This window comes from Leopardus geoffroyi, chromosome B4 (genome assembly GCF_018350155.1).
Source record: "Leopardus geoffroyi isolate Oge1 chromosome B4, O.geoffroyi_Oge1_pat1.0, whole genome shotgun sequence".
Classification (NCBI taxonomy): Eukaryota; Metazoa; Chordata; class Mammalia; order Carnivora; family Felidae; genus Leopardus; species Leopardus geoffroyi.
In genome coordinates this window covers 72,392,807-72,420,117 of record NC_059341.1, presented here as the reverse complement: position 1 = coordinate 72,420,117, position 27,311 = coordinate 72,392,807, and the positions used below count along the sequence as shown (strand labels likewise).

The window sequence follows — 27,311 nt, the reverse complement described above, 5'->3', positions numbered from 1 at the left end:
AGCAGAGAGCCTGATGCAGGGCTCAAACTCACAAGCCTTGAAATCATGACCTGAGGTGAAGTCTGATGTTTAACTGACAGCCACCCAGGTGCCTCCCAAATCATGCAGTCTTAAACTAAGGAAGGTGTTTGGATTTTAATCTATGTATCGCAGTAAATCAAGAAGTATTTTTTTAAGTTTATTTATTTTGAGATGGAGAGAGAAAGAGAGAGAGTACAAGCAGGACAGGGGGAGAGAGAGAGAATCCCAAGGAGGCTCCACACTCAGCACAGAGCCCAATGCAGGGCTCGATCTCATGACCCTGAGATCATGACCTGAACAAACATCAAGAGTCAGACACTTAACCAACTGAGCCATCCACATGCCCCAGCTATGAAGTCTTTTAAGCAAAGGAGAGACTCGATCTAACTTATGTTTTAAAGACATGTCTATAAGGACTATTTGGAGAATAATTTGGTTAGAAGTGAAAGTGTAATTGGAAGGACCAGGCAGGAGACTCTTCTAGGCAGTGGATAATGGTGATCCAGGCCAGGGTGATAGCCCTGTAAATGGAGAAAAGTGGACAGATTGATACTGTGAGAAAGAATCATCAGGACCTGTGATTTATGGGTGGTACAGAATGAGGGAAAGGGGGGAGTTAAATATGACTCATTTCTAGATGGAACATCTGAGTACCTAGTGATTGTGAAGAATAAGGAAGATTAGCAAGGAATAAGAATGGTTTTTAAGAAAGAGAATTCAATGAAGTAATTCAAGGACTTATTAGGAAATACCAAGTGGCCAGTTCAACTCAGGCTGATTTATGTGTGTGTCAGGAATGGGGTGTGTTGGAGTGGGTGAGACAGTACTGCAAAGGGGTTAGTTTGCACAGGTTCATGAATGTCAAGCAAATATATGTGGATGTGTGTGGTGTATGCATTTGGTGATTATTTACAATCAGATTTACTATGTGTAGACTTTCTTTTCTACTTTTCCCCCTAGCAGGCCTAATCCTCATGCAGGCTTGAATCTTGATCTCTCTTATGCCTTCTCTCTCTCCCCCACCCCAAACTAATAGAATAATCTATTAGCAAATGTATCAGTTTCATCTCTAAATATATTTTGTCTCTCTCCCTGTGCCTCCATGTCCCATATCCCACTGTAGTCTAGGACCATATCCTTTAATGCCCTCTTTTCTTCCATACTTGCCCTGCTCCAACCCATTCCCTACACCACTGCATAGTGACTTTTTTTTTAAGTCTTTGATACCTTTTTGTGGCTTACAATTGATCTTAGGGTAAAAAATAGATCATCGCTTAATGTGTCCTAAAGGGCACTGCATGACCTGGATTTTGCCTGCCTTTCCAGCCTTATTGCATGCCAATCCCTCTGCCTCACCTCACTTTATTATTTTTTTAAGTTTATTTATTTATTTTGAGAGAGACAGAGACAGCAAGAGTTGGGGAGGGGCAGGGAGAGGGGAGAGAGAATCTCAAGCAGACTCGATGTTGCCTCTGCAAAGCCCAATGTGGGGCTCAAACCCACAGAGCTGTGACATCATGACCTGAGCCAAAACCAAGAGTCAGATGCTCAACCAACTGAGCCACCCTGGTGACCCTGCCTCCCTTCACTTTAGACACACAGCTTTTCTGCAGGTCTCAAACTCATGAGGTTCTTGTCTGCATTTGGGCCTTTGCACACCTTATGCATTCTGCCTGCAACAATTCTTTCTCCTGGTTTTACGGGATTGATTGTAACTCATTCTTTAGGTCTTAAAGGGTTATCTAAGACCACCAGTTTAATATTCGTCTACCATGTTATTCTCAAAACATTCCAAACTTTTTCCTTTATAACACTCACTGTGGTTTGTCCATCCGTCTGTTTAATCCCTCTTTCCTTCATTGTATTTTAAGCCTCTAGCAGTGTGTGTTATACAGTAGGTGCTCAATAAACAATTGTTGGGTAACAATGAATGGTTAAAAATGAATGACAAGTGGTATAAATCTTTCTTCTCTCTAATAATAATCAGCACTTGCTTTTGTAAAATGCTGTACAGTGTTCAGAGTATTTCACATACGTTTTCTTACTGAACGTAGCTCTGTAAGTTGTTTAAGAAGGGATTGTATCAATGTCAGTTATATATAGGACATGTGGTCAATTAATGGGTTTATTTTATGGCAGAGCTTTTCAGCTGGCCACCTCTTATTATATCTGAATGTATTTTCCCTTACAGTAAAGAATTTTACAGGGATGGTATAAGTGTAGAAAGAAAGGTAGCAATTTTCCCTATATAGTAGAAGCTCTATTAACTAACCACAACTTAACCAAACCACCAAATAAGCTAATATTTTCTAAAAAGGGTGTGTTGGTTCATTAAAAAAGTAAGTTAAAAATATAAGAAAAACGTGGTTCAGTCAAGCCACTGAAAATGTGTTATCAAATTAGGTATAGGTAAGAAAACTGTAAAATATAGAAATTTATAATTCTTCAGATTGCTCTGCAGCTGTCTTTAATTTCTCACTCCGTTTTAGATATATTGATGCTGGCAGTCCCACAGAATACCTAATTGGTATGATTTATGAAAGGAAGACTTTGAGAAACTCAAAGCAAAACAATTGGCCTCCATTTGAGACTGATAAATAAATGCTCATTTACATATTTTAACTTAAAAGTGTTTAAGAGATGTATGTATTACCTTTTGTGATTTGTCTCTTCCCCCGACTGACTCCTATTCACCCTGGGTAAAATAGTTTCTATGGATTTGAAATTTTACAGAATAGAGAGGACCCCCCGCCCCAGCTGACTAATCATGAAATATGTGAAGAATGTGGTTTAATATTTGGCTTCACCATGCCTCTTTACTACTATTACTCATCTCTTGTAAACTGGTTTCTTTTTCTCCCCTTCTGAATTTGCTCCCATGGAAATCATCAGTAACCTCCTAAATGCCTACTTTAAATCCCTTTGCTCATATCTTTCTGGCATTTTATACTGTTGCCCTGGCCTCTTGGCTTATAATAACCAGACTATTGTGACTTTTATTTTGCCCATCTGCATGTTTTTCCCCCTACTTCTTTATGGGCTCATATTTTTTTCTTCCTATTTTCTTATCCTATTTCCTATTTTAATTTTTTAAAATTTATTCAATTATTTTGAGAGGTGAGGGAAGGGCAGAGAGAGAGGGAAAGAGAGAATTCCAGTCTCCATGCTGTCAGTGCAGAGCCCAATGCGGGACCAACCTTGAGATCATGACTTGAGCCAAAATCAAGAGTCAGAAGCTTAACCGACTAAGCCACCCATGCATCCCCCATTTTGATTTTTTTTACACACAATTTTCACTGGTAGTCCTGTTTACCAGTGTAGTCAAGAAAGCGGTTGCTCTCTGTGGCCTATTTACAGCATTCTCCTGTGGTGTAAAAACTGTAGAGATAATTGAATTATAGTTAGAGTGAAAAGAATTAATGAGATGATTCTAAGGAGACTGGGATACTGGTGTATTTGATCAATGTGTTCTTTCCCCAGATAATGAAGGAGGAAGATCACAAATTCTACTTCCTTTAGTTTCTCTTTTCCCGGCTTACTGCAGACATTCTTTGTTCTCCCTTTATTTTTTTTCCATAGGCTTCTACTTACATGTTTATTAACACTTTTTAAAAAGTTTTTATTGAAATTACAGTTAGTTAACATACAGTGTAATATTAGTTTCAGGTATACAATATACTAATTCCACACTTCCATACAACACCTGGTGCTTGTCACAACAAGCACACTCCTTAATCCCCATCACCTATTTCACCCATCCCCCACATAACTCCCCTCTGGGAACCATCAGTTTGTTCTCTAGAAACAGAATCTGTTTCTTGGTTTGCCCCCCTCTCTCTCTGTCTCTCACTGTCTCTCTCTGCCACTCTCTCTATCTCTCTCTTTTTCCCTTTGCTCATTTGTTTTGAAACAATAGGTGTTGGTGAAGATTCCCACCCTCTTGCACTGTGGGTGGGAATACAAACTGGTGCTACCACTTTCTTCTCCCTTTAAATGTATTGATGCCATTGATTAGATGTTGGTTCTCTTTATCACTTTGGTTTTTTTGGCTTGTTAAGTGGAAGTGATGATAATATTAAAAAATAATTCCTCCAGTGTGTCAAGCATAGGTCTAGATGTTTTATCTATGTTATTTAATCTTCAAAACAATAGAATGCATTTGGTATTATGAGCCCCATTGAGTAAGTCATGAGCTTGAGGCACTGGAATATTCAGTAGCTTGCCTACAATCACACTACTAATAAATACTGGTGCCCATTTCTGCTTGTTTTGAAAGCCATATTTTTCAATGAATGCATTTAAATCTATAAATTTCCATCTAATCTTTACTTAAGCTATATCCCACAAATTTTAATATGCAGTATTCTCCCTATCATTACTTCTAAATATTTCATAATTTCCATTGGGATTCTTTCTTAACCTGTGGGATATTTACGTGTGTTTTCCCATGATGTGTGGAACTTTTGCTTTCACTATTTTATTAATTTACTTAAAGTAACATTTATAGATACCTGTTTCCATCTTCAAAAGATACAGGTCCTATTCTCAAAGAGGTTAGTTTATTTGGAAGTTTTCATAACAAATAAGAAGGCAAAATATTTCCTAGGAGTTCTGAGGACAACAAATTCAATGGGGATTTTCTCAATCAGAAACATTTTTGCTAAAGTGATGTAATGTGAGTTAGGTCTTTCAGAAAAGGTATAATTTGGGTGAATTGAGTGAAGCAAGGGGATTTTAGGCAAGGAGGCTAATACTAATACTGTGTTCCTGGATCATTGACTAGGCCAATCTTATTTTGCCCCTTGGAACACAGGACATGTCTAATCTCGATTCCATATAACAGTACTCAAAAAATGTTCATAAGACTACTAAATCTCTTGGAGTATCCTTTTTTTTTTGTTTTGTTTTTAGGTAACTCTTTTCTCACTTATTATTCCTAATGAGTCTCTTCTTTATGACTGTACTGTTGATGTGTATTAGTTAAACATCTTTTTTTTCCAATATATGAAATTTATTAAAAAAACATCTTTAAAGTGGGACCCTTATAACAGGATATGACCCTGGCTTTAAAGGATGGTTCCAGAATGAAACCCACAAGAGACACCAACTATAGGACTTGAGGTTAGAATAGTGCCTTGTGGTAACCAAAGCCACACTGTGGCCGTATGGCTAGGACAGGTAAAGGGTAGCATACACCTTACTTTTCGTAAGGTATAACATTTCAAATGAAGAAGATTATTAGATTGATTAGGTCTTAACTTATTTTAGTGTTTAAAAATTTACACTCGGAATTCAACAGATCACCCAAGTCAAAGATGATGACCTTAGATAAATTTATTTAACTTCTTTATGCCTCATTTGCCTCATCTGTAAAGTGGGAATAACAATACCAATACCTATTTCATAGGGCTGTTGTGAAAATTAAATCAAAGGACAAAGTAAATCACATGTTAGAGTACTTCATACATTGTAAATATTCAACAAATAGTAGCTAAACATAAGCTTGGATAAAAATGCCAGCCAAATGATGAGGCATTTTCCTATTTATATCAAGTCTAGTTGATTATACCAGTCTAGTTGTATATACCCAACGTGGTAGAATGTTAAATATGTAAAATATGCATATAAGTATTGCTGCTGTTTGGATAATGAACCAACCTCAACATAATTAATGTGGCTATTAGGAACATAGGACCACATATTTGTTCTTCACTATTTATTATAACATGTAACGAATAGGTCTGTTTTTAATCTTTTTTTTAAAAAAATGTTTATTTATTTATTTTGAGAGGGAGAGAGAGAGCATGAGCTGGGGAGGGTCAGAGAGAGAGGGGGAGAGAGAGAATCCCAGGTAGGCGCCATGGGGCTCAAACTCACGAACCGTGAGACCTTGACCTAAGCCATAATCAAGAGTTGGACGCTTAAACATCTGAGCCACCCAGGCGCCCAGGCTGTTTTTTTTAAAAGAGTACTCTTTGTTGTTGAGTCAGTACTATTTACGGGAATCTTTTCAGAAGGACAAAGGTAGATTAGAAAATAAATGTCTAAGGGAAACTGATATTCTAAAACCTTCATCTACTTCTAGGTCTAGGTTAGGAAATAACAATTGCACTGTAGTTGAAAATGTATGATGGTGTCGGCAAATGTAAGATAATGCAAGCCAGCCTGTGTGGTTGCTGGTGATGTCTGGGAAAAATGATTTGCTAATGAATATTTTCAGTCTGCATTTTTATTCAATTACCATAATATTCATAAAAATGAATGAGGAAAATAACCTTTTAACCCAGAAGTGCCAGAGAGTTACTAATGTATTATTTCACTGTATGTGCCCAATGCATCTCTGAAATGTGGAGTCTGTCAATGAAGACCTTGTATTAATATGTGACTATAAAGGTGACATCCTGTACATTTCCAAACCAACTTGCCTCTGGCATCTTTGTGATGCCCCTGCCTCTGATTCTTTACTGCAGGAACAACACAGCCCTGTGTCCTACTCGTAGACATAGTATTTCTTTAACTGAGTCTTCATATTTTAATTCTCTAAAAACGGATCTGGTTTTAGATAATTCTGTTGATAATCCTATCAATAGGGTATATATTTTCAATAGACTTTTTTTTTCCTATTATTCTGAGGTAATTTTTTTGAGGATACATAAAATCTTGCTAATCCAGTAATTTGTTTTACAGTGGACTCTGTTAATATGCTGTAACTGAAATTATATCCTTTCATACTTCAGTTTGAACGTTATAATTTAGGCTACTTTTATAGAAATAGTTCTCACTCTTAAGTAAAATTAATACAGTAGAATGAAATTATATTATTGGACTGTATTTTACCCAAATTTAGATATGCTTCATAAAATATCATGTCTCTTGAAATGTAACTGCATTCAAATAAAAACCTGATATTATGCAATTATTCTTCATTGAAAGGAGAAGCTGTTAGTCTTATCCCTCAACTTTGTATTTACTAGTCTCCAGACCTAGAAAATTTCAAATTTCGAGTTGTGAAGTATGATCAAAGGCAGGGTGTGGGGGAAGCCCTTTAGTCTAAAGGTTACTTTGATCCAGCTCATATCAATTGAAAGCCTGCTCTGGGCTGGGCACAATGCTAGTCACCTAGTTCCTGATAGACTTTGCCATCTAGGGGGGTAGAGGACTAGTAAACAGAAGAGTGGATCAATGTTCTAAAATGCTAATAATTATTTCCCATGAAGCTGTGTTATGGATGCCAGCACTGGGGACCTACTTAGATTAGGTGATCAGATAAGGCGTCACTGGGTTTATGAGGGAGGAAAAAGAACATTGCAGATAGAGAAATTAGCAGTTCCAAATACCCTGAAACAAAATGCTGACCAATAACTGGGGGCAGTTCTCTGGTTGGGAGAGTTACATAGGGGGTACAATGGGATTGAAGATTGGAATAACAGATTTAGTCACTTCAATCTCAGCTTGTATGAGGTTGCATTTTGACCTTGATTGTGTCATATGGCAAGCTAAATGGTTTACCACTGTCTGCCATATGGGCGGGTGTGCTGTGATTCTTTAGCAACCACTGGATAACAGCAAAGTCTAAAAAATTCAGATAGGATTTACTGATTTACCGTTGCTTTCACTTCCAGAAGTGATTCTACAACATCGATGGTATCATTAACTAACATTGCATGTTGTTAGATTTTAAAATGTAAAATTTTCTCCTCTTACTACATTGCTCTGTATACAGAGATTTGTATCCTTATCTTGACTTACAGTTCTTGATATCCATATAGTACTTCCATCTTGAGGTTCGTATAGCACTTGTTTGCTCTGATTTTGTCACAAAGAACAAAGAATATTAAATTTAAAAGTTAAGAGGTGCCCAATTCTTCTGTGTCACTATGGAATAAAGATCACTGTTTCAAGTCACTGGGTACTTGAGTTCCATATCAGCCCTCTTTTCACTGCAGAGCATATTCAGCATTGATTATCAGGCACACGTCCTTTGCTTTTGACCTCCTCACCCATTTATTTTTCTGTTTCTGCTGATGATGCCAAACTGTGGTAGAACATGTGAACCCAATAAGAACATGATTAGTCCCATTTAATAATAATCAGCCTTCTGGTGTGGTTTCCAGGAATATATTGCATCATTAAAGCAGGAACCACTAATTTGCAAAATCAAAATCATCTGGTTACTAATGTAATTCTGTTAACATATTGGTGTTATCCACAGGGAGAAAAGGGTGTGTTCCTTGAATGTGTTTGCAAAAAGAATTTGTACTACTTTCTCCTAAATGGGATGCTTTTTTTTTTTTTTCCTGTGAGTGAGATGCTTTTTAATACTATGCTTAAGGTATTCAATCTGCTAATCTCAGCCTTAGAATGGGAGTTTGGACTTTTAAAAAGAACTCATTGGACTTTAAAAAAAAAATTAAAGGGGCGCCTGGGTGGCGCAGTCGGTTAAGCGTCCGACTTCAGCCAGGTCACGATCTCGCCGTCCGTGAGTTCGAGCCCCGCGTCGGGCTCTGGGCTGATGGCTCAGAGCCTGGAGCCTGTTTCCGATTCTGTGTCTCCCTCTCTCTCTGCCCCTCCCCCGTTCATGCTCTGTCTCTCTCTGTCCCAAAAATAAATAAACGTTGAAAAAAAAATTAAAAAAAAATTTAAAGTAAAACAAGTTATATATATGCAGACAACTATGTCCCTTTGCATTTTCATCTTTTATTTTGACAGCCTACCTGTAATTTGTGAAGGATTTTGACTGGCAGCCAAACTTAGAACAGTCAACTATTATAATTGTTTGTGTCTGTATATATTCTCAAGTGTCTTTATAGTTGAAATGAAATAAGTAACAAGTTTGATGTATAGCAGTCTGCTCTAGACCAGGATTTTGGCCAGTGCTTTGTTTATTCAGTTCTGACTTTTTTGGTGTATCTATTTTTCTAGGAAGCATTTTGTGTGTGTTTATAACCAATGAGAACCGATGCTTGATTTAAAGCAAAACCTTGTTAAAAAGATTTACATTTTGGTGCAAAAAATTAGATTAAAGCAGAATGCATACACAGTACTTGAATTATGCTAAGTAATAAATGTCCATTTAGATTTGGGCTTTAATTTTTATACATTTGTTTAGCAAAATACTGTCCGAAATATGTAGGCAGAGATTTGGATTGGAGTGACAAGAAAAGCAGTTCTGAATTTCATAAAGCATCCACCAGGGAAACTGTATTGTCAGCAGCAGTAATTACAGTAGGTAATTGTGTCATTTACCCTGTTACAGACCACTGAATGTGAGGAGCATGGGACATACCAGCTGTCACACCCTGTTAGCTTTCACGTTCTGGGATTTACAAAACCACACTAGGACTTACTCTTGGTGAAGGGAAGAAAAACAAAGATAAACTGAGATTAAAAACTATTACGGATTTGATAGACTTTTCTAGAAAATAAAAAGTGTAAATTTCTGAAAAGTTGGAAGTCAGCACGGACATTCCTTTCTTTCATGTTTGTTTCTTACAATCAAAGGCTTTTGGGCCAGAAGTAACTACAACTAAGATCCAGTTCGGCTGTTTATTAACTGTGACCTTGGAGAACTCATTTAATCTTCTGGAGACTCAGTTTCTTCATGTGGTCAATAGAATATCTGTGAAAGATGCAACCTCTAAAGTTCAACTTCCCTTTTAAATTTTTGTTTCTACCGGGAATAAATTCTCTTTTAGGTGTAGTTCCACCAGTGAACAAATTAGGGTCTCTGCCCTCATGAAACTTATAGTCTAATGAGGAAGACAGACTGTCAACAATTTCAAAGAGTATAACAGACAGCACTGTGAATAAGGAATCCTGTAAGAAAGGGATGTGAGACAGAGCCTCTCTGAGGAGGCGCCCTCTGAGGCCTAAAATAAATTAGCTGGTGAGCCATGAAAACATTTGGGTTAATAGCATCTCAAGAGGAGGGACAGTGAGGTATTTTGTCTGTTCAAGGGCCAGAGAGAGGCCAGTGTGGCTGGGATGTGGGGAGAGGTAAAGGATGGCTTCACTGGGACACTGTAGCCATAGCAAAGCCTTTAAACTGTATTTAAAAAGTGAGGAGAAATCAGGGAAGGGTTGAGAGCAAGAGGAATATCATGATCACTTTAAGTTTTGAAAGAATCATTCTTGCTGTATGAAATAAGAAGGCTAGAGGTGGGTGTATTTGCATTTTAACACTAGATAAATTGGTGTTTGTATGGCCACTTAAAAATATCATGCAATTTCAAACTTACAGGGAAAATATTTTGTAGAGATGTTAGACAGGATGAATGATCACAACTGAAGTTATTTTAATATCATTTCTTCTTTTTTAAAAATTATCTTCGAGTTCCATTTTACCTTAGATGATATAGAATTGGCAGGAATAATCTCAAGGAAGGAGAAAAATGCTAACTTCATTTGTGCTGGTAAGCTTGAGTTTTTTAGCCCAACTCAGGAAAGATTTTGAGATACGAAAATGTGTTGCTGGATTTGATTAAATACAGAAAAATGAACACTTTTCTAGGTTTTTTTTCTCTAGAATAGTTGAACAGGGACAGAGAGAGGAGAGTTCAGGAATATAAATCCAATTAGACCTGAAGAAAGCCTTTTGTTGCAAGTATTCAGCATGCAGGCCTGGAGCTTCGTATAACATTCTAGATGGAATATTCTCTTCTGTTGGTATATCATGCCAAACTGATTCATATTTTTTTATGCATGGAAACATTCAATCAACAAACCAAGAAGGAGCATTAGTTTCCAGTCAGGCATGCTCCCAAACACTCAGGGTATAGCAGAAGTACCCACAGAAAGCATGATGGTGATAATATGTTTGACTAGGGAACTAGGGGTCTCCTTCTTTCAAAGCTACATTTTCACTTCAAATGTACATTCTATCCTCACCTAGATGGGCAGGGACAACTAGGAAATTGATTGGTACCCATTATGGCAGAACTAACTGTAACTATTCCTTGTTATGTCAGTTGGGATATAAAAACAAAACACATCTTTATTGTCATTAAGGAGATCATGACCTAGAAGCAAAGAGTGGTAAATAAATAGACAATAGCAATCCAGGGTGTTTGTTCAGTGCCAAGATAGAGGGAAGCACAGCAAGCTAAGAAACCAGGTTAGGCAAAGATGCTGAGTTACGAAAGCCATGAGGTAGTAGTAAAGGGAATGGGAATTTAAAGAAAGAGGACAAATAATGCTCTGTGATCCTCCTATCTTCCTGTTCCCAAAAATAAATATATAATTAACATCAGTATTGCACTTTTCCTAACATTCAGGTATTCAGAAATGTATGTATGTATGTATGTATGTATGTATGCATATCTGAATGGTTTACATGTTTCCTTCTAGAGGATTCTGTTTCTCAAAGGTTTCCAGTCATGATCCCATCATTTTGTTTTTCCTAGATCTCAGACTTTTAAGAATGGTCATATCTCACTTTCAAAATAATCACTTTGATTTAGTGTCTTTGTTACAGATATAACAAAATACCATAGACTAGGTGGCTTAAACAACAAACATCCCTTTTCTCATAGTTCTGGAGGTTGGGAAGTCCAAGATGAAGGCGCCAGCAAGATTGTTGTTTGGTGACAGCCAACTTCCTGGTTCATAGATGCCTGACTTCTCTGTGTAGGTGGAAAGGGTGAGGGATCTCTCTGGGGTCTCTTTTGTAAGGACACTAATCCCATTTGTGAAGTTTCCACCCTCGTGGCTAATCATCTCCCAAAGGCTCCACCTCCTAAAATTGCCACACTGGGGGTTGAGCTTCAACATATGAACTTTGGGAAGATGCAAATATTCAGTCCATATTTAGTTTATCATCTTGTCTTGGAGTATAATGGGTTGAGGATGGAGAATGCAGACACCATATTAGAAGACAGAGAAGCAGAACCAGTCAACAGGGAAGTAAGTGATACTCCACTGGGTTGATCTGCCACAGAGGCCCAGCATGCTATATGAGCCTGCTATTCCTTGGTAACTGCAAGTATTTCCATTTTGCCTCTTGCCTTCCTCCTTTATCCCACTTTATCTTAAAGGGGACCTTCTGAGTGAATGGATTTTATCATTTGTGGGAAGATATGTGGAACATGTTTAAATAACACTGAAAGCAGGAGCCTTTAAATATATTTCCGTGCCACTTGTACCAGATCCAGGCCCCCAGAGAAGAGAGGAGAGGAAAGAAGGCAGAGATGAGGGAGGCGCTGGGTATAATTAGAGGAGGGAAGAATGAGAGCGGTGAATACAAAGAGCAAGTGTTTTCCCCTGAGCAGGACATTGCGGATTGTAATTAAAATATACACTTGCAGTCAGGGAGAAGATTACAAGTTGAAATTTTTCAAAACTTATAATTGATACTGTGAAGAATGAAAGAAAGCAGGATGAGTAAATTGAAGAGGAAGGAAAGGAAAGTTTGCAATTGGGAAGCAAGGGCAGGAAGCTGAGATGTCATAAGACAAGTTCTCAAAGGAGAAGGGAAAGTTAGGACAGGTAGGCTCCAGATTCACCTCCACTTGCTGTGCTGTTGTTCCTGGAGCTGTACATCTTCTGGTCTTGAGGTCAAATTTCCAATCACATCCACGCAGCAATCTGATTGGGATCCTGGAGACCAAAGGCTCAAGGACAAATAATGGGCATAAAGAGAAGGGAAGCGTTGTCAGCTTGTTCAGATGGGGTGCACGCTACTCAGGGAAGGTGACTGATGACACATGGTTGACAGAGGAAAGTCTTTCTCAAACTCCTCTGAACACTTGCGGTGATTTCTGGGACAAGAGGCCCCTTGGTGAGAAACAGTGAGAAAAGAATTACTACATTTGAAGGGAACTCATCAAGTAAAAGTGAGTGATTCAGAATGAAGTTTAGAATAAAAGCCATTTCAAAGTCTTTTCTGAAAAGAATAGACTGTAAAAAAGAAGAGGCACTCTAACTATATTGTCAGAGGAGAAAATCCTTTTTGGATCTTAAAAAAAGGTGGCTTTCTAAATGACAGAAAAAAGATTTTGCTATACTCCTAAGTTGGTTCCTGCCTCTCAAGAACTAAACAAAACACAGGTGTAAATGAGATACCAACTTGCTACCTAACATCTTTATATATCCAGGGCAGAGAAATTATATGCATACATACATGTGCATATACACAGACTCTTACATAATACATTCACACACATACACCTACATGCATACACATAAAGACATACAATTATGTGTATTATTTTTATGAGGGAACATCTTTAAATATCTTCACGATAAGAATTCTGCCTTATTCATCTTACAACAATCACAACTCTTATATAAGCATGGTAAAACTTAACACATATCTGTAATATTAGTAAACATTATTACAATTAGAAATATGAAAGGATATTAAAAGATATTAGCTTAAAAATGTCAAAGCTAGTTAAATCACTTTACACTGCACACATAGAAGCATGACATAAAGGTACACAAAAATATCCATATCTTATTATGTTTTATTAAGGATACTTAAACTATATATATATATATATATATATATATATATATATATATGTATATATATATATATATATATAATCATTTGGACCTGAAAATCGTCTTGTATCTTGTATTTTGCTGTGGTAGAAACTCAAATAGCATGCTCGAAGAGAGATGGATTTTGAAATGAAGCTCATTTTAAAAATTAAGCCCCCGAGTGAAAAGGTTGATGGATCTCCTTTGTCCCATAGTCCCAACCCTTTAAAATCTGAGGAATCATTTTATTTTCTGTAAGAAGTTATAAGGTCAGAATATAGCATTTGATCCAAGTGTGGATTTCTTCTAAGCTCATCTTAAACTTCAGTGGGAAGGCTATCCAGGTTGAAACACTAAGATTGTTTTTCTTCAATAATTTTATATTTTAAAAATTCCTTTTTTATATTGTATGTTGTTTTGTTTTGAAACTCTTGTTCTGGTATAGTGTGTCAAATATACTCGTTAATCTTATTGGGTTTTTTAGTAGGTATTAAAGCAGGGCGGGCCTTAGAGCTTTCAGTGAAGGACTAGATTACATGGTGTTAGGTGAGGATGATTTCTCTTCTGGCAGAAGTTTCACTAGCTTAATGAACACTTTTCCTTTCTTTCCAAAAAGTCTAAATAAATGGAAACACATGCCTCTTACCAAATTAGGGGGCAGCACTGACATGAAAACAGAGGAGCAACAAACTTGAACTTTTGCTTTGGTGAAGGTCTCATGGTCTCTTAAGCGATGCATAAATACTGCTGTAAATTATAAATCCCAGACAAGTTACATGGATTTTGGGTGAATACAGTGTGAAATGTAAAATATCAGATGTGAAATACTCTGAGAAGCTGAAAGCACTGATTTTTTTTTTAATAGATTGAAGCCTATTATTCATTCATGTACATTTACCAAGTGCCTAAAATGTGTCATGTGTTATGGCAAGGACTAAGGATTGAAATATCTATAATAAAAATTCTCCGTTTTAAGAAGTATATTGACTAATGGGGGGGTGGATAAGACAATTAACGATCCCTGACAGCGTGATAAGGGCTAGTCTAATACTAACTCATGAAACATAGTTAGTGCTTTCCATACATTACCTTAGTTAATCCTTGCAACTCTATGAAGAACATATAAGTCCACAATCCCTTATCTACAGTTCTGAACTTCAAAACCTCCAGACAGCTCTAGAAGTTGAATGTTTATTTTCAAAATTCATTTGGAAGCAAACTTTAATCTGATATGATGCTATTTCTCATCATTGTTTATCCAATTTGATATGAATAGTCATATTTCTACTACAGAAATATTTGTTTGATTACTGAGTATTGTCCCGGATCCTTCTGGAGATTTTACTTGTGTACCATTATTATTAGTCCATTTAACAGAGGAGGAAACTGTAATTTCAAGAGGTTAAATAATTTGCTCAAGATCTGACAGGTAGTAAAAGGCAGAGTCAGGATTTGATCAGAGACCATCTGACTCCAAAGTCCATAGTCTTAACTACAATATATTCTAGCATCCAAATGTTATGATGGAATTGAGCACAAATAGTATGGGGCTTATGTAAGTTTTAAGAAAGGTTTTCTAAAGAAGGAGGCATTGTTTGGTCTGAATGGGAGGTGAATAGGAGAGTTGGGCAAAGAAAATGAGGACGGGCTTTCTGGGCAAAAAGCAGAGACCTATGTGAAATATACAGGGATTGACTGGTATGATGGTGGGCCTTTAGAAGAGTCTCAGTAAATGATATTATGTAAAAATGATGCAATGGGAGAGTTTTAAATGGTGCACTTTGGTGAGAGCAAAGTGTCATAATGAAATCTTGATGAGTAGGTGGTGCTTTGATGGCTAGTAAGAACAAAAAAGATTAAGAGAGAAGAAGAGAGAATGGGGAAGAGGGAGATAGAGAAGATCAGATTTTATTTGAAAAGTCATTATAACAATGGTTTAGAGACGTACCAAACTGGGGACAGTGTTGTCATCGTGAAGCTATTGCAATATTCCAAAGGAAATATTTCATGCCCAAATTTTAACAACTTAAGAGTAGCAGAATGAAGACAGGGATGGGGGCTGTGGAAATGAGAACAGTCAAGGACGTAGAATCCAGATGAATTGGTCCCCAGATGTGGTAGTTGGGGGACGGGAAGTCTCTGGTGACCCCCCCACATTCCTGATTTGGGAGGAAGAAAGCCTTAAGGATAGATTTAGGTACAGATTCACCTGTGGGTGGGAAATCTGAGAGTATTCTTCCCTGATGACCTGGATAGTCTTTTGTGAAGTTATTGATGGGGTTATGTGCCACAAGTGAGAGAGAGAGTATGGGGCAGGCATGTGAAGAAAGAGCAGCATAGCTGCTGAGTGGAATGGAAGAGAAAGCAGGAGATGTGCACACTGTCACCACAGAATATCTTGAATATTTTGCATTAGCAAATCTCTAAATAGTTTGCATGTTTAATTGAGATATACTTTATAGTTATTGACTCACTATTTAACAAATATTCACTGGAGACTAGTTTGTGCCAGTCATTGTGTTGGATGTTGGGGGTAATTGATGAATTATATCTAAGGTTTGCTATCTAGGTGGTTATCTGACACAGATGTTGACTAGTGAGTATTTACTCAGTGTATTGTCACCACCAGTAGAGGAAGTTCACTTTCCTAATATGATCTTTGCTTTTATAGTTTGACTTCTTAATTCTATTTTTCTTCTTTGCCATAAAAACCAAACCAGACCAGACCAGACCAGACCAAAACAAGAACGAGAATAACAAAATTCCTAAAAGTAAGAAACCCTCTTCTATTCATCTCACCACCATCTCACTCCCAGTTGCCCAGGTTTGAAACCTGATTTATTTTGGGGCGCCTGGGTGGCTCAGTCGGTTAAGCGTCGACTTCAGCTCAGGTCATGATCTCACGGTCCGTGAGTTCGAGCCCCGTGGCAGGCTCTGTGCTGACAGCTCAGAGCCTGGAGCCTGCTTCAGATTCTGTGTCTCCCTCTCTCTCTGCCCCTCCCCCATTCATGCTCTGTCTCTCTCTGTCTCAAAAATAAACATTAAAAAAAAAAGAAACCTGACTTATTTGCAATGCCTCTCTTCCTCCTCGTTCAAAAATTGATTCACTGTGGGGCTCATCAGTTGTACGCGTAAATTGACTCCCCTTCCACCATCATTTTATCCATTCTTCTTCATTCCCTCTCTTTAACATAGTTTCATTCCAGAGAAGCATAGGGATTGGGATACAGAAAATGAATGACAAGGGTTTTGGACCTTATGATGTGGCACTTACTTCCCAACCATTCTTCCTCCCTCCTGTAGTACTTCCTCATGCTGCACATACATTGCTCAGCACAGTGCTTGCCAGGTGATAAGCACTCATTTTCTATTTGTTTTTTGCCTATCGCTCTCCTCCTCCTTATCCTTTTGCTTCACCTCTCAGTGTTGCACAGACTCCTGTCACAACTCCCAGTAGTAACCTAACTCTGACTCAAAAGGAAAAAACTGAAAGGAATAAAGAAGGACTAAAATGAGAGAGAACAATGCTGGCTTGCTAACATAGAACACCCAATTTGTTAGGGGAAGTTGGTCTCTCCTCCTCTACACATTGCTGTTAATTTCCCTAAAACTCAACTCCCATTTTATCATGCCTCTTATTTGGAAGAGGCTATTTATTGCCCACCAGATAAGTGGCAACTTATTGCCACCAGATAAAAATCATGTGGTGTTCCTGACCCAGTCCATACTGATTCCTCATTATTCCCTATTGTTCCTCACTTGTGCCTGCTCAGCCACTTCAGGACCCTGCCACAGCTCATGCTTTTGACCTTTTGCACCTGTGTTCTCTCCCCACAGGACATGCTCTTTTCCATCTTTACCCTTTTCCTGTTAAAACTGCTCCTATCTTTCAAGACTCACTTGTTTGGCCTATTTCCTACACAATACTTCCCTAGACCCCTCAGTTAATCCTCATCTCTCCTTCTTTAAGTCTCAAGAGATCATTGTTGATAACTTGTAGCTTTTTCAAACACTGAAGGCAAATTCTGGCCTTGTCACTTCAAAGTTACATGACATTGGGCAAGATACGTATTTTCTCTAAGAAAGCTCTATATTCCCATTTGTAAAACAGGAGTAATAATAGTGCCTTCCAGGAAATGTTTCTGTGAAGATTGAAGGGGATAATGAACATAAAACACTTAGTACAGTGCTTTATAGCATCTAGTAAGCACTTAGCAATTAGCTAATGGCATTATTTTTACTATTACTATTGTTTTCTCTCTTAAAGCACTAAACAAGTTCAAGAATGTATCATAGTTATCTATTCATATCATCAATTCTCTAATAGTTCAAAAGTCTCTTGAGTTCATTGAGTTCATGAATCCCAGTTCGTGCATCTTTGCATCCTCTAGAGGCTAGAATAATCAAAAGACTAGAATAACATAGAGAAGCTTCAGAAATATTCAGAAATACAAATCATTTGTTGATAGTTACAAGAATCTTGTTGCCTGACAATGTGTTTGGACAAATATAATCTCATGAAACACCAGAAAAAAAGCAAAGCAGGTTTTTTTGCTGTAAAATCAATTTGGATTACCTTCCAAAATTATTGTAAAGATACAGAGGAAATTTGCATGGGCGTTAGTTGTTCAGATTCTTGATCAAATAAGTATTAGGAAGAGAGGCTGAATGTACCAGTGAAAGGACTAGAAGAAAATAAGCCAAGCATGTCAGAGAAAAGAAGTCTGAACAAATTCCTAGATGCCAAACAAACTGAGGAATAACAAGAAGTCAGTACTGAATTGGTGTGGTCAGTGAACAGGAAACTTGAGTAGTGAATAAAAAATACTTGGGTGTTAAAAATGAGTTTTAGTTGGTTTGCTGCTAATGTGGCCACTGAATAGGGTTAAAGTATAGTTTCTTGTAGTCCCTTTAACAGTGTTAAAATTAGATTTCCATTAAAGTGACACTGTGATAGATTTTTTTCTCTAATATAAAGTGAATAAGGAAGGTAATCATAAGAAACAAAAAGAACAGCTTTTGGTAAGTATGATAGCAGGCGTCTTTTTTCCTGACATAACCATTGAAGGTAGTGCATTTTGGAAATCAGAGAAATGTCTGAAATTCATTTGATTTCAGAAAAGATTATGAAAAGAGAAAGCTCTGTGAGACATTTACATTTTCTCCACAGAACTGAAACAGAAAAGAAAGGACATTGTATGGCTAATAGAGGCAAAATAAAATTTGCCACGGAAGTAGATAATACGATGAGAAAGTAACTAATATTTATCAAGTGACTCTTATTTGCCAGGGTCTTTATACTCATCATGCAAATTTACTCTTCACAATAGTTCTAATATAGGTCTCAATCTCCTCATTTTAAACTTAGGAAGATCGGCTTACTTTCTCAAGGCCAGTGAGAACTAGGTTAAAATGGCATCAAAAGTCAAGCCTGTCTAGAAAACTTCCGTATAACACTGCCTCCCTGCTATTGCTCTTTAAAATAGTACATAATTTTCCCATTTTTTCCTTCATTGTCCTTTACACTGAGTTACAGTCCTAGTACAGAACAGTTGATGGAGGACATTTTAAACCATTCAATGAATTGTAACAATGTCCCTGAGATTGAATAGGCACGAGGGCATGCATGTTTTGATTGTAGGCATATATATTGTTGGTGGCAGCAAACACAACTTCTTCATATACCAGACCATTAAATATGGGGGGTGGGGGAGGAAGGAGGAAGAAGAGGGAAGGAGGCAATTCTAGTTCTTTTTAATAGACCCCCAAGCCCTCTGCCAATTGTTGAATTGTAATACAAAACATTCTTTAGATTCAGTTTGTGTTCATTTTGACAAGATCTGCCATAGAATGATTATTGTGTGAATGTAGTAAGGAGCTGGGGCAAATCCAAAGAGTTGTTTAGTTTGCTCAATAGATATGGCATATTTTATCTGAGGACTCACTGTGTTGCTATTCTTTTTAGAGTAAAATAAGAGGTCTCAGTATTATAGACCCACGGACTATCTTGTTCTCTTCCTCTTCACTAGCCAGTGTAGGTAACTACAAACTTATTTTGGTAAGAACACTTAGGAGTGAAGTTCGTGGATGAGTTTTAGCAAGCTCATGGATGTCCTAAGGCAAGCAATCTGGTCTACTGAAATATAAGAGGAAAATGACTAAGCAACTCTATATGTTTGAGATAAGTCATCCTTCTAAACAAATAGTTTGATGGTTTTTATTTAACAGCTTCTCAAGAGTACTTTACAGGCTGTGGACTTCCTTGCTCCAAGATTTATTCAGGCTTAAGCCTGAGCGAGCTTGTTCTCAGGTTTCTAATAAGCAGATAATAGTTAAGACCCGAGGTAGGTTGTCACTATGTTTAGAGCCTTATCCTGCCACGGTCTAGGAGAGAATTTACTCATTGTAAATTTATATTCCAGGAAACACTTGGGTCAGGGAGAGCGAAGAAGCTTTCTTTGTGGCACACCTACATGTTATGATAGCTGCTGTTTTCCCAACATTTCTGTATTTGGACAGGAGAGTAGAAGATCCAGCCTAACAATATAATTCTTATAACTGAAAAAAATCCATCAGAGGAAAAGAAAGGCTCTGTGAGAATAGTGGGCCTGCCGTGAAGGTGTATTATAATTTGTTACCAGAAGAGCAGAATCTACAGTATAAAGGTGTCAGTCAGAGGATCTAGTATATTGTTGGGGGGTGTAAAGCAGAATTATCCAGAAGTGGTGGGCTTTGTTACAGGGGCCCGACCAGGTGTCAGAGGAGAGGACTCCTGGATACTGGAGATGTCTGTTTGCCAAACTGCGTTAATGATGAGCTTCCAGAGATTTTTGAGTTGGAGGAATGAGTGCTTGAGTCTAAGTTCTGTGAGCTGGTCACTTTGTTTTACAGACATTTGCACTTAGCCATATTGGTATCTTCCTTTTCTTTTAAAAGCTTCTCTCAATCTTGAGAAAATATAGATTTTAGTATGAACAGAAGGTACCTCAGTGCTTAGCCCTAAAGTGTTAAAAATACTAGATAATACAAAAAAAGAGATAACTTCCTACTTGTGAAGCAATGGAGGACTCCACATATGACAAGGAGACATTAAATGGTATAAACATTAAAACCCAAAACCTCTGGGGGCGCTGAGGTGGCTCAGGCAGTTAAGTGTCTGGCTTCAGCTCAGGTCATGATCTCACAGTTCATGGGTTCAAGACCCAAGTCAGGCTATGTGCTGACAGCTTAGAGCTTGGAGTCTGCTTCGGATTGTGTGTCTCCCTCTCTCTCTGCACCTCCCCTGCTCGCAATCTGTCTGTCTCTCTCTCTTAAAAATGAACATTAAAACGATTTAATAAATTAAAAAAAAACCAAACCTCTAGACAATTGCAAAGAAGAACACATTGTGCAAAGAATCACATAATGTGATTAAAAAACACATTAGGCAACACACACACATTAAATATGTTCAGGCAGCCCTACCACATGACAGTCAATAACCTAGATTTAGGAGTCAGATGTTGTGATTCACAACTCGACCACTTACTAGCTGTGTGATCTCAGAAAAGCCACTTAACCTCTTCAAGCCTAGTTTAATTTTCTTTTTTTAAATAGTGATGATGTTTCCTAATTAATATGAAGATATTAAATGAAATATCTCCTATTAAATGAGATAGTGTATATTACAAAGTGTGTGGTATGTCATAAGCACTAAATTGTAGCTACGATTATTACACATCATTCAGGTTGATTCAAATTTGTAAGAGGCTCAAGATTCCAAAACAAAAGGAGCAAAATACATGAATACTATTTCAATTTGGAATCTGCACCTTCCCTACATACATAAAAATATCCATGTCAAATGCTCCATTCTCCATGAAGTCATTCTTGAAATCCTATCTGACCCAACTAGAAATGACTTCTTCCCTCTTTGTTCTCTGCAGCCCTCTGTAAACAGGTTTCTTCCTTACTTCAGTATTTCTAACAATGCCCTCATGTGGCACTTGTGGTTTTGTGTTATCTCCCCAACTAAACTATAAGCTTTTGAGGGAGCTACCATTTATAATCACATTTTTAATCCTGCAAAAGTCTTAATATACAACAGACCTTGAATAAAAATTGTATTAAATCAAATTGTAGATATATTTAAATTACTTTTCACTCCTGTTTTTCTGTAGTATTTGCATTTTGTATCATAGTGAAATCCTTGAAGAGAACATGTGCTATGTGTATTGTATGTCTGTGTTGATATCATTGTAAGAAAAGCTATGTGAATTTTAACATGGCCATTATGTCCCTAGATAGTTCATTCATTCTAGAAACAGCTCAATATGAATACCAAATTTCAAGCCCAATTTAAGTCCGACTATGACCAGATGACCTGTTGGGTGTGGAGTCTTAAAATGATTTTAGAGACATTAAGCTACTCAGGTTAGGGGTTGATCAGTGAGACTAAAATATTATTTCTGTGTGACATTTGCATTTAGATAAATCTAAGTGTACATATTATCACTTTTTATATAGAGGAATTTTAATATATTGACCCTTGTCATTGGTATGAAATCAGTTTTATATAGTACATAAAGGTGCATGGCAATTATGGCACATAGGAAAAATTTTTCCCCACTATTATTGTACAGTCATTGATTCTATATTTAATGTACTGTAATAATTGACAACCACATTACTTTTGTTTAGTGTTGTTTGAGTTGTGGTGTTTCCTTTCTACATGTTTGTTTATTTTTTTTCCATTTAATTTAAATTTTAAATGTATAGATAGAAAATGTGATAAATTTTGATTAAAATAACCATATGCTAATATTTTTAATGAAGAACAGTTAGAGAGAAGTGTATTTGGTTTCAATCCTAGCTTTTACCTGGACCGTCATACTGTCATGTCACACGAACAATGAAAGGTTTACCTGAAGATGTGCAAATAGCATTAATTCCTAGGAACTGGATATTGTGAACATCAGATCTGAAATGTCTGCTTTTCAATATACATGAGAGAAAAATTGGAATTCATTTACTACTACATCCTGCCATGCCTCTTCTCAAACATTGTGACATAATATTGATTTAAATTTTTTCTTAATATTTCCCTCCTGATTTTATTTAATTTAACTTATTGTATGTTACAAATGTTAGAGGGAGCATGAAAAATGGAGAGGTTGCTGGTGGAGTCCTTAGGGATATGTGAGTCAGGGAAGGGGTAAGAAGTTGACATTTGACCAAAACTGGATATACAGCAGCAATAATTAACTATTTGTCGAGATGACCTTATAGAATATTTGCTCCTTGCTTCATTCACATTCTGTTTTGTGGAGGGCTATCAAACTAAACTTAATTCTTCTGTGAGACATAGGCATTTTTAAAGGCTTTTCCTGAAGTCACAGTTTACTTTTAGTTGATGGTTATAAGTATAACCAAGTTTATTTTAGTGGTGTAAAGAATTTTAAAGTGATAGTGTAAAGGAATCAATATTTTGTTTTCAAAATATGTCTTGCTACCTTAATATCTGAAATATCCCTGATAAAATAAAACACGATTGTAGTAAAATTAGTAAAATAAATAAATAAATAAAAAATAAAGTTTAGATTTTTCAATAGCTTCTATTTGGCATCTAGTCTACAACTGAACAAATTGGGATTGGCTTGAATTATAATGGCAGAGGAAGTATTTCCTAGCTTTCTTCCTTTGGTCATTTATTCTTTTTATTTTTTTAAGTTTATTTATTTTGAGAGAGAGAGCAGAGAGGGGGCAGAGAGAAAGAGAGAGAGAAGAAGACAGAGAGAGAGGGAGAGGGAGAGAGGGAGAGAGGGAGAGAGAGAGAGAGAGAGAGAGAGAGAGAGAGAGAGAGAGAGAATCCCAAGCAGGCTCTGTGCTCTCAGTGCAGAGCCTCACGTGGGGACAAACACACAAACCGTGAGGTCATGGCCTGAACCAAAATCAAGAGTCAGATGCTTAATTGACTGAGCCATCCAGCCCCCTCTGATCATTATTCTTTTAATTACTTATTTTAGAAACATTCTTTGAATGCTGAAATGAAATACAAATAAAAATACAGAATTGTTGTCCAAAAATTAACTGTTCTGGTGGGGCATGAAGATGGAGAATCAAGGAGAAGTAGATATTTATGATAAAATATAATAACGGAGCCTTGTATATGGTGCTAAGGAAAACAGCCAGCAGGCCCTGACTCTGCAGGAGGGAGAGAAAAGGGTATTTTTGCATAAAACAACATTTTAGTGTGATCTTTAGAAGCGATAAGAGTTTGCCAGGAGAATCCATGGGGCAGACACTTCAGGCACAGGGAAGACTATGTGTAAAGGTGTGTATTTAAAAACGTGAAAACTGTCTTTACCCTTGAATTGCTTAGGAGCACATTTACTCATTTCAGCAGTCTCGAGAGTAAATGACAACCAGGGTAACCAGATACAGGCTTGTGTAATTAATTAAAGTGTATGGGAATCATCATACTGGGTGCTAAACTGCATCTTGTTAGGCCCTTCCTCTACCCAGTGAGTTCCGTCTAATTAAGAAAACAACCAAAGCAGAGATGAAAACAGCATCAAATCAATCAGCAGCTGTCTTTAAAGAGCCTACGGCTGTCCATATAGAGATTTATAGATTAACTGCAGCACTTTGAATTGCACTGGGAAGAAAATGGGCAGCAGGTGCAAACTTCAGAGTGTAGATTTATTTTGCTTCGGGCAGCTGACCCCAGAGGTAGGTGGACTGCCCATTCCAGTCCCTCTGAAATTTTATAGTGGTCCAAGAACAGCCCCAAGCAGGAGACCCAGCTGTAATCTGGCTATTTTCTAGGTTACCATCAATGTGCTTGAATTTATAATAACTATGAAAGTTTCTGATACTAGATAATAACAGTGGAACTCTGTACAATTTGGAGAAATTCAACCAGGGATTTGGAGGATAAGGTATCTATTCATGCAATTCTAAAACCTTAGTGATTGAGAGCTCTCTTTCTTCTGAAAGATTATTGGGAATAATGTCTAAGAATTTTATTACCAGGCTAGAGTTCAAAATATTATAACTTTATACTTATATATGACACAGGGCATAATGTTAATCTTTATTTTAAAAAAAACAGAGCATTCTATTTTAGTAGTTGAAATCAGTGATTTTAGTCTAATCTCAAATGAATATGCCCAAAGCACATTTACAGATACATTACTATTATAATATATTGTCTGCAATAATACATGTATTGTCCAGAATACGAAGAGTTCTAAAATAAAAAGCAAATATTTCTTTTTGCTTTGATGATATATATCATAGCGAATTAATAGCTCCATTAATATAAGCATATTAAAACATATATTTAATTTTAGGCCTACGTAATAATTTTGTGAGAGACCAAGTAATAAGTAGTGCCACTGTAGGCATTTTGCTGAACTAGTTCATAAGCGTTTCCTCACTTATATTTCATTTCCTACTCATTTTGATTTTGATGTTAGATCTGATTTCTTTCTCATTTTCACTGTATTTATTCCTTACGTTTACATTTTTGTTGAACACTCTGCTAGAATTCTGATGTTACCTAATACTCCTGTGAACTTGGGCAGGCGACATAAGCACTCTGAGCCACTATGGACTCATTTTTAAAATGGTAATAATGATATTGGTTATGCCTCTCTCATAGGGGTGCTGGGAGAAGCAGATGATTCAGTGTTTTCTAAAGTGTCAAGTTGTACACAGTTAAAGGAAGTATCATATTGATTGCATCTTTTAAAGTATGTATTGGCACATATTATAAAGGCGAGTTGTCTTATTTAGCAGAACTCTGATACTTTCTTTGAGGAGAGAGATTCCTAAGGAGGTCAGATATTCCCCAGTAGTTTGCATGTGTATCTTTATGCCTGGCCATGTGGGTGTGGGTGTTAACTGCATCCTAACTAATTCCCAGAGCTTTAACTCCATTTTCCTACAGGCCAGGATTCACGAAGCAATATATTTCACATCCAATCCTATTACCTTTTTCATGTTACAGGGAAGAATTAGGTAGCATATTTATGTCAGGACAATAACTCCCCAAATATTAACCACAGAGACTGCATACAGAGGCTCTGGGATACACTTCTGAGAGTTATCCACCCTTTCCTCTCCCCTTCTGCCATTCCTTCCTCCTCCTTGGTGGGTCTTTTGTCCAAATCCTTTTGCATGCAAGGTATGTATTTCAAGAGGAGTATGCAGTACTTCAAAACAAGAGCTCTTCTTTAACATAGGCTTTGTATAGGTCTGTGTTTGAAAGAAATACCATGCAGTAACCAAGATGCAGGTAGTTTAAAATACAGTCTCATTGGAAAATCTATCTTTGAGTAACAAAATTGTATTCCTCATTTCAGAACATGATGAGTGTATCACAAATCAGCACAACTGTGATGAAAATGCTTTATGCTTCAATACCGTTGGAGGACACAACTGTGTTTGCAAGCCAGGCTATACGGGGAATGGAACCACATGCAAAGGTAAAAGGTTTAAATGTCAGCCTCTCTCACATTAGGGATAAGGCAGTCCATCTTCACCTCCCTCCACCCCTTCTCATCACTGTTACCTGCCTTCTGGGTACTTCCCACAGCCACTGGGAACTTTGCAACATGGCTCATACTCTTCCCCCTGGGTTAGGTCAGTGTTTAAGCAGCCAAACTGTTCAAACAGTGTCGGCTTCCTGTTCCTTGACCTCCATTTCAGTGGTTTCCATCTCTGTTCCTGTCTAGCAGACCACACCCATAATCACACCCGGGCACTTTTGGACAGAACTGTTCCATCTTTGAAATCTCAGACTTCAGCTTCTTATTATCTTACCCCAAGTTCTTCTGCTTCCAGTTGGCCCACTCTGTTCCTTCCATGACCTTTCATCTTCTGTTTCTCTGACCCTTTTCTTTCAGTTTACCAGTCTCCTCCCATGTTTAAATACTTGTTTTTGAATCCAAACATGACAGCTATTTTTTTTTTTCACCAATACAGTCAACTTATTTGTTCTTTTAGCAAAATCCACTTGGAAATGCCTCTATTTGGGATCAATCTGACAGTTTTTCTTCTCTACTTTTTTTTTTAAGTTTATTTCTTTATTTTGGGAGAGAAATAGACAGAGTGTGTGAGTGGGAGGGGAACAGAGAGGGGGGGGAGAGAATCCTAAGCAGGCTGTTCCTTGGCAATGCAGATCCCAACGTGGGGCTTGATCCCACAGATTGTGAGGTCAGACCTGAGTGGAAACCATGAGCTCAATGCTCAACCTACTGAGCCACCTAGGTACCCCTCTACTCTCTTTTGAACTGTTGAGTAGTAAGTTAACTGGGAATATTGGGTCTCCACATGTTATAGTTTCCCATTTTAGCTGGTTTGTCAATGACAGTCAATAATTCTTTTAAAAGTCCTGCTGAGCTCAGATTTTCATTTCCGTCAGTGGATGTTCCCACAGTACTTCACCACCGTCCCCTGATACATTCTTTCACCAGTGCCCTCTTTTCTTTTATCAGATGAGCTTACCTCCTCCTTCACAATAGAGGTTCTATTTTGGAAACTGCTAACTCCCATAGGCTAAAGTCCATACTCTGTATATGTCATGTAGATTTATTTATGATTTGTATAATTTAAACATTTTAAGCTTCAAAACTTCCCATTTCTCAAACACACGTGTCCATTGTCCTGGAGTTTGCTAAAATCAATTTTCTATGACACTGTGTATATGGGAGGTAGGAAATAACAAGGGATGGTTGTTAATACCATGTCCCTTGAGCATGAGTCTTAAGACCTGGTTTATAGGAATACATTGGATGCAGATATCGATGGGCCAGAGGATTACT

General features: G+C 37.4%; 1 protein-coding gene across 3 annotated transcripts in view; it reads left to right on the top strand.

The window, feature by feature from the left end:
• The window catches only part of NELL2 (neural EGFL like 2), a 329,888-nt gene that overhangs the window by 207,965 nt on the left and 94,612 nt on the right, over positions 1-27,311 (top strand). For all 3 annotated transcript variants that reach the window (XM_045462596.1, XM_045462598.1, XM_045462597.1), the window contains one exon: positions 25,851-25,973. In XM_045462596.1, the coding sequence (XP_045318552.1) occupies positions 25,851-25,973 (123 nt within the window). The remainder of the gene's footprint in view (positions 1-25,850; positions 25,974-27,311) is intronic.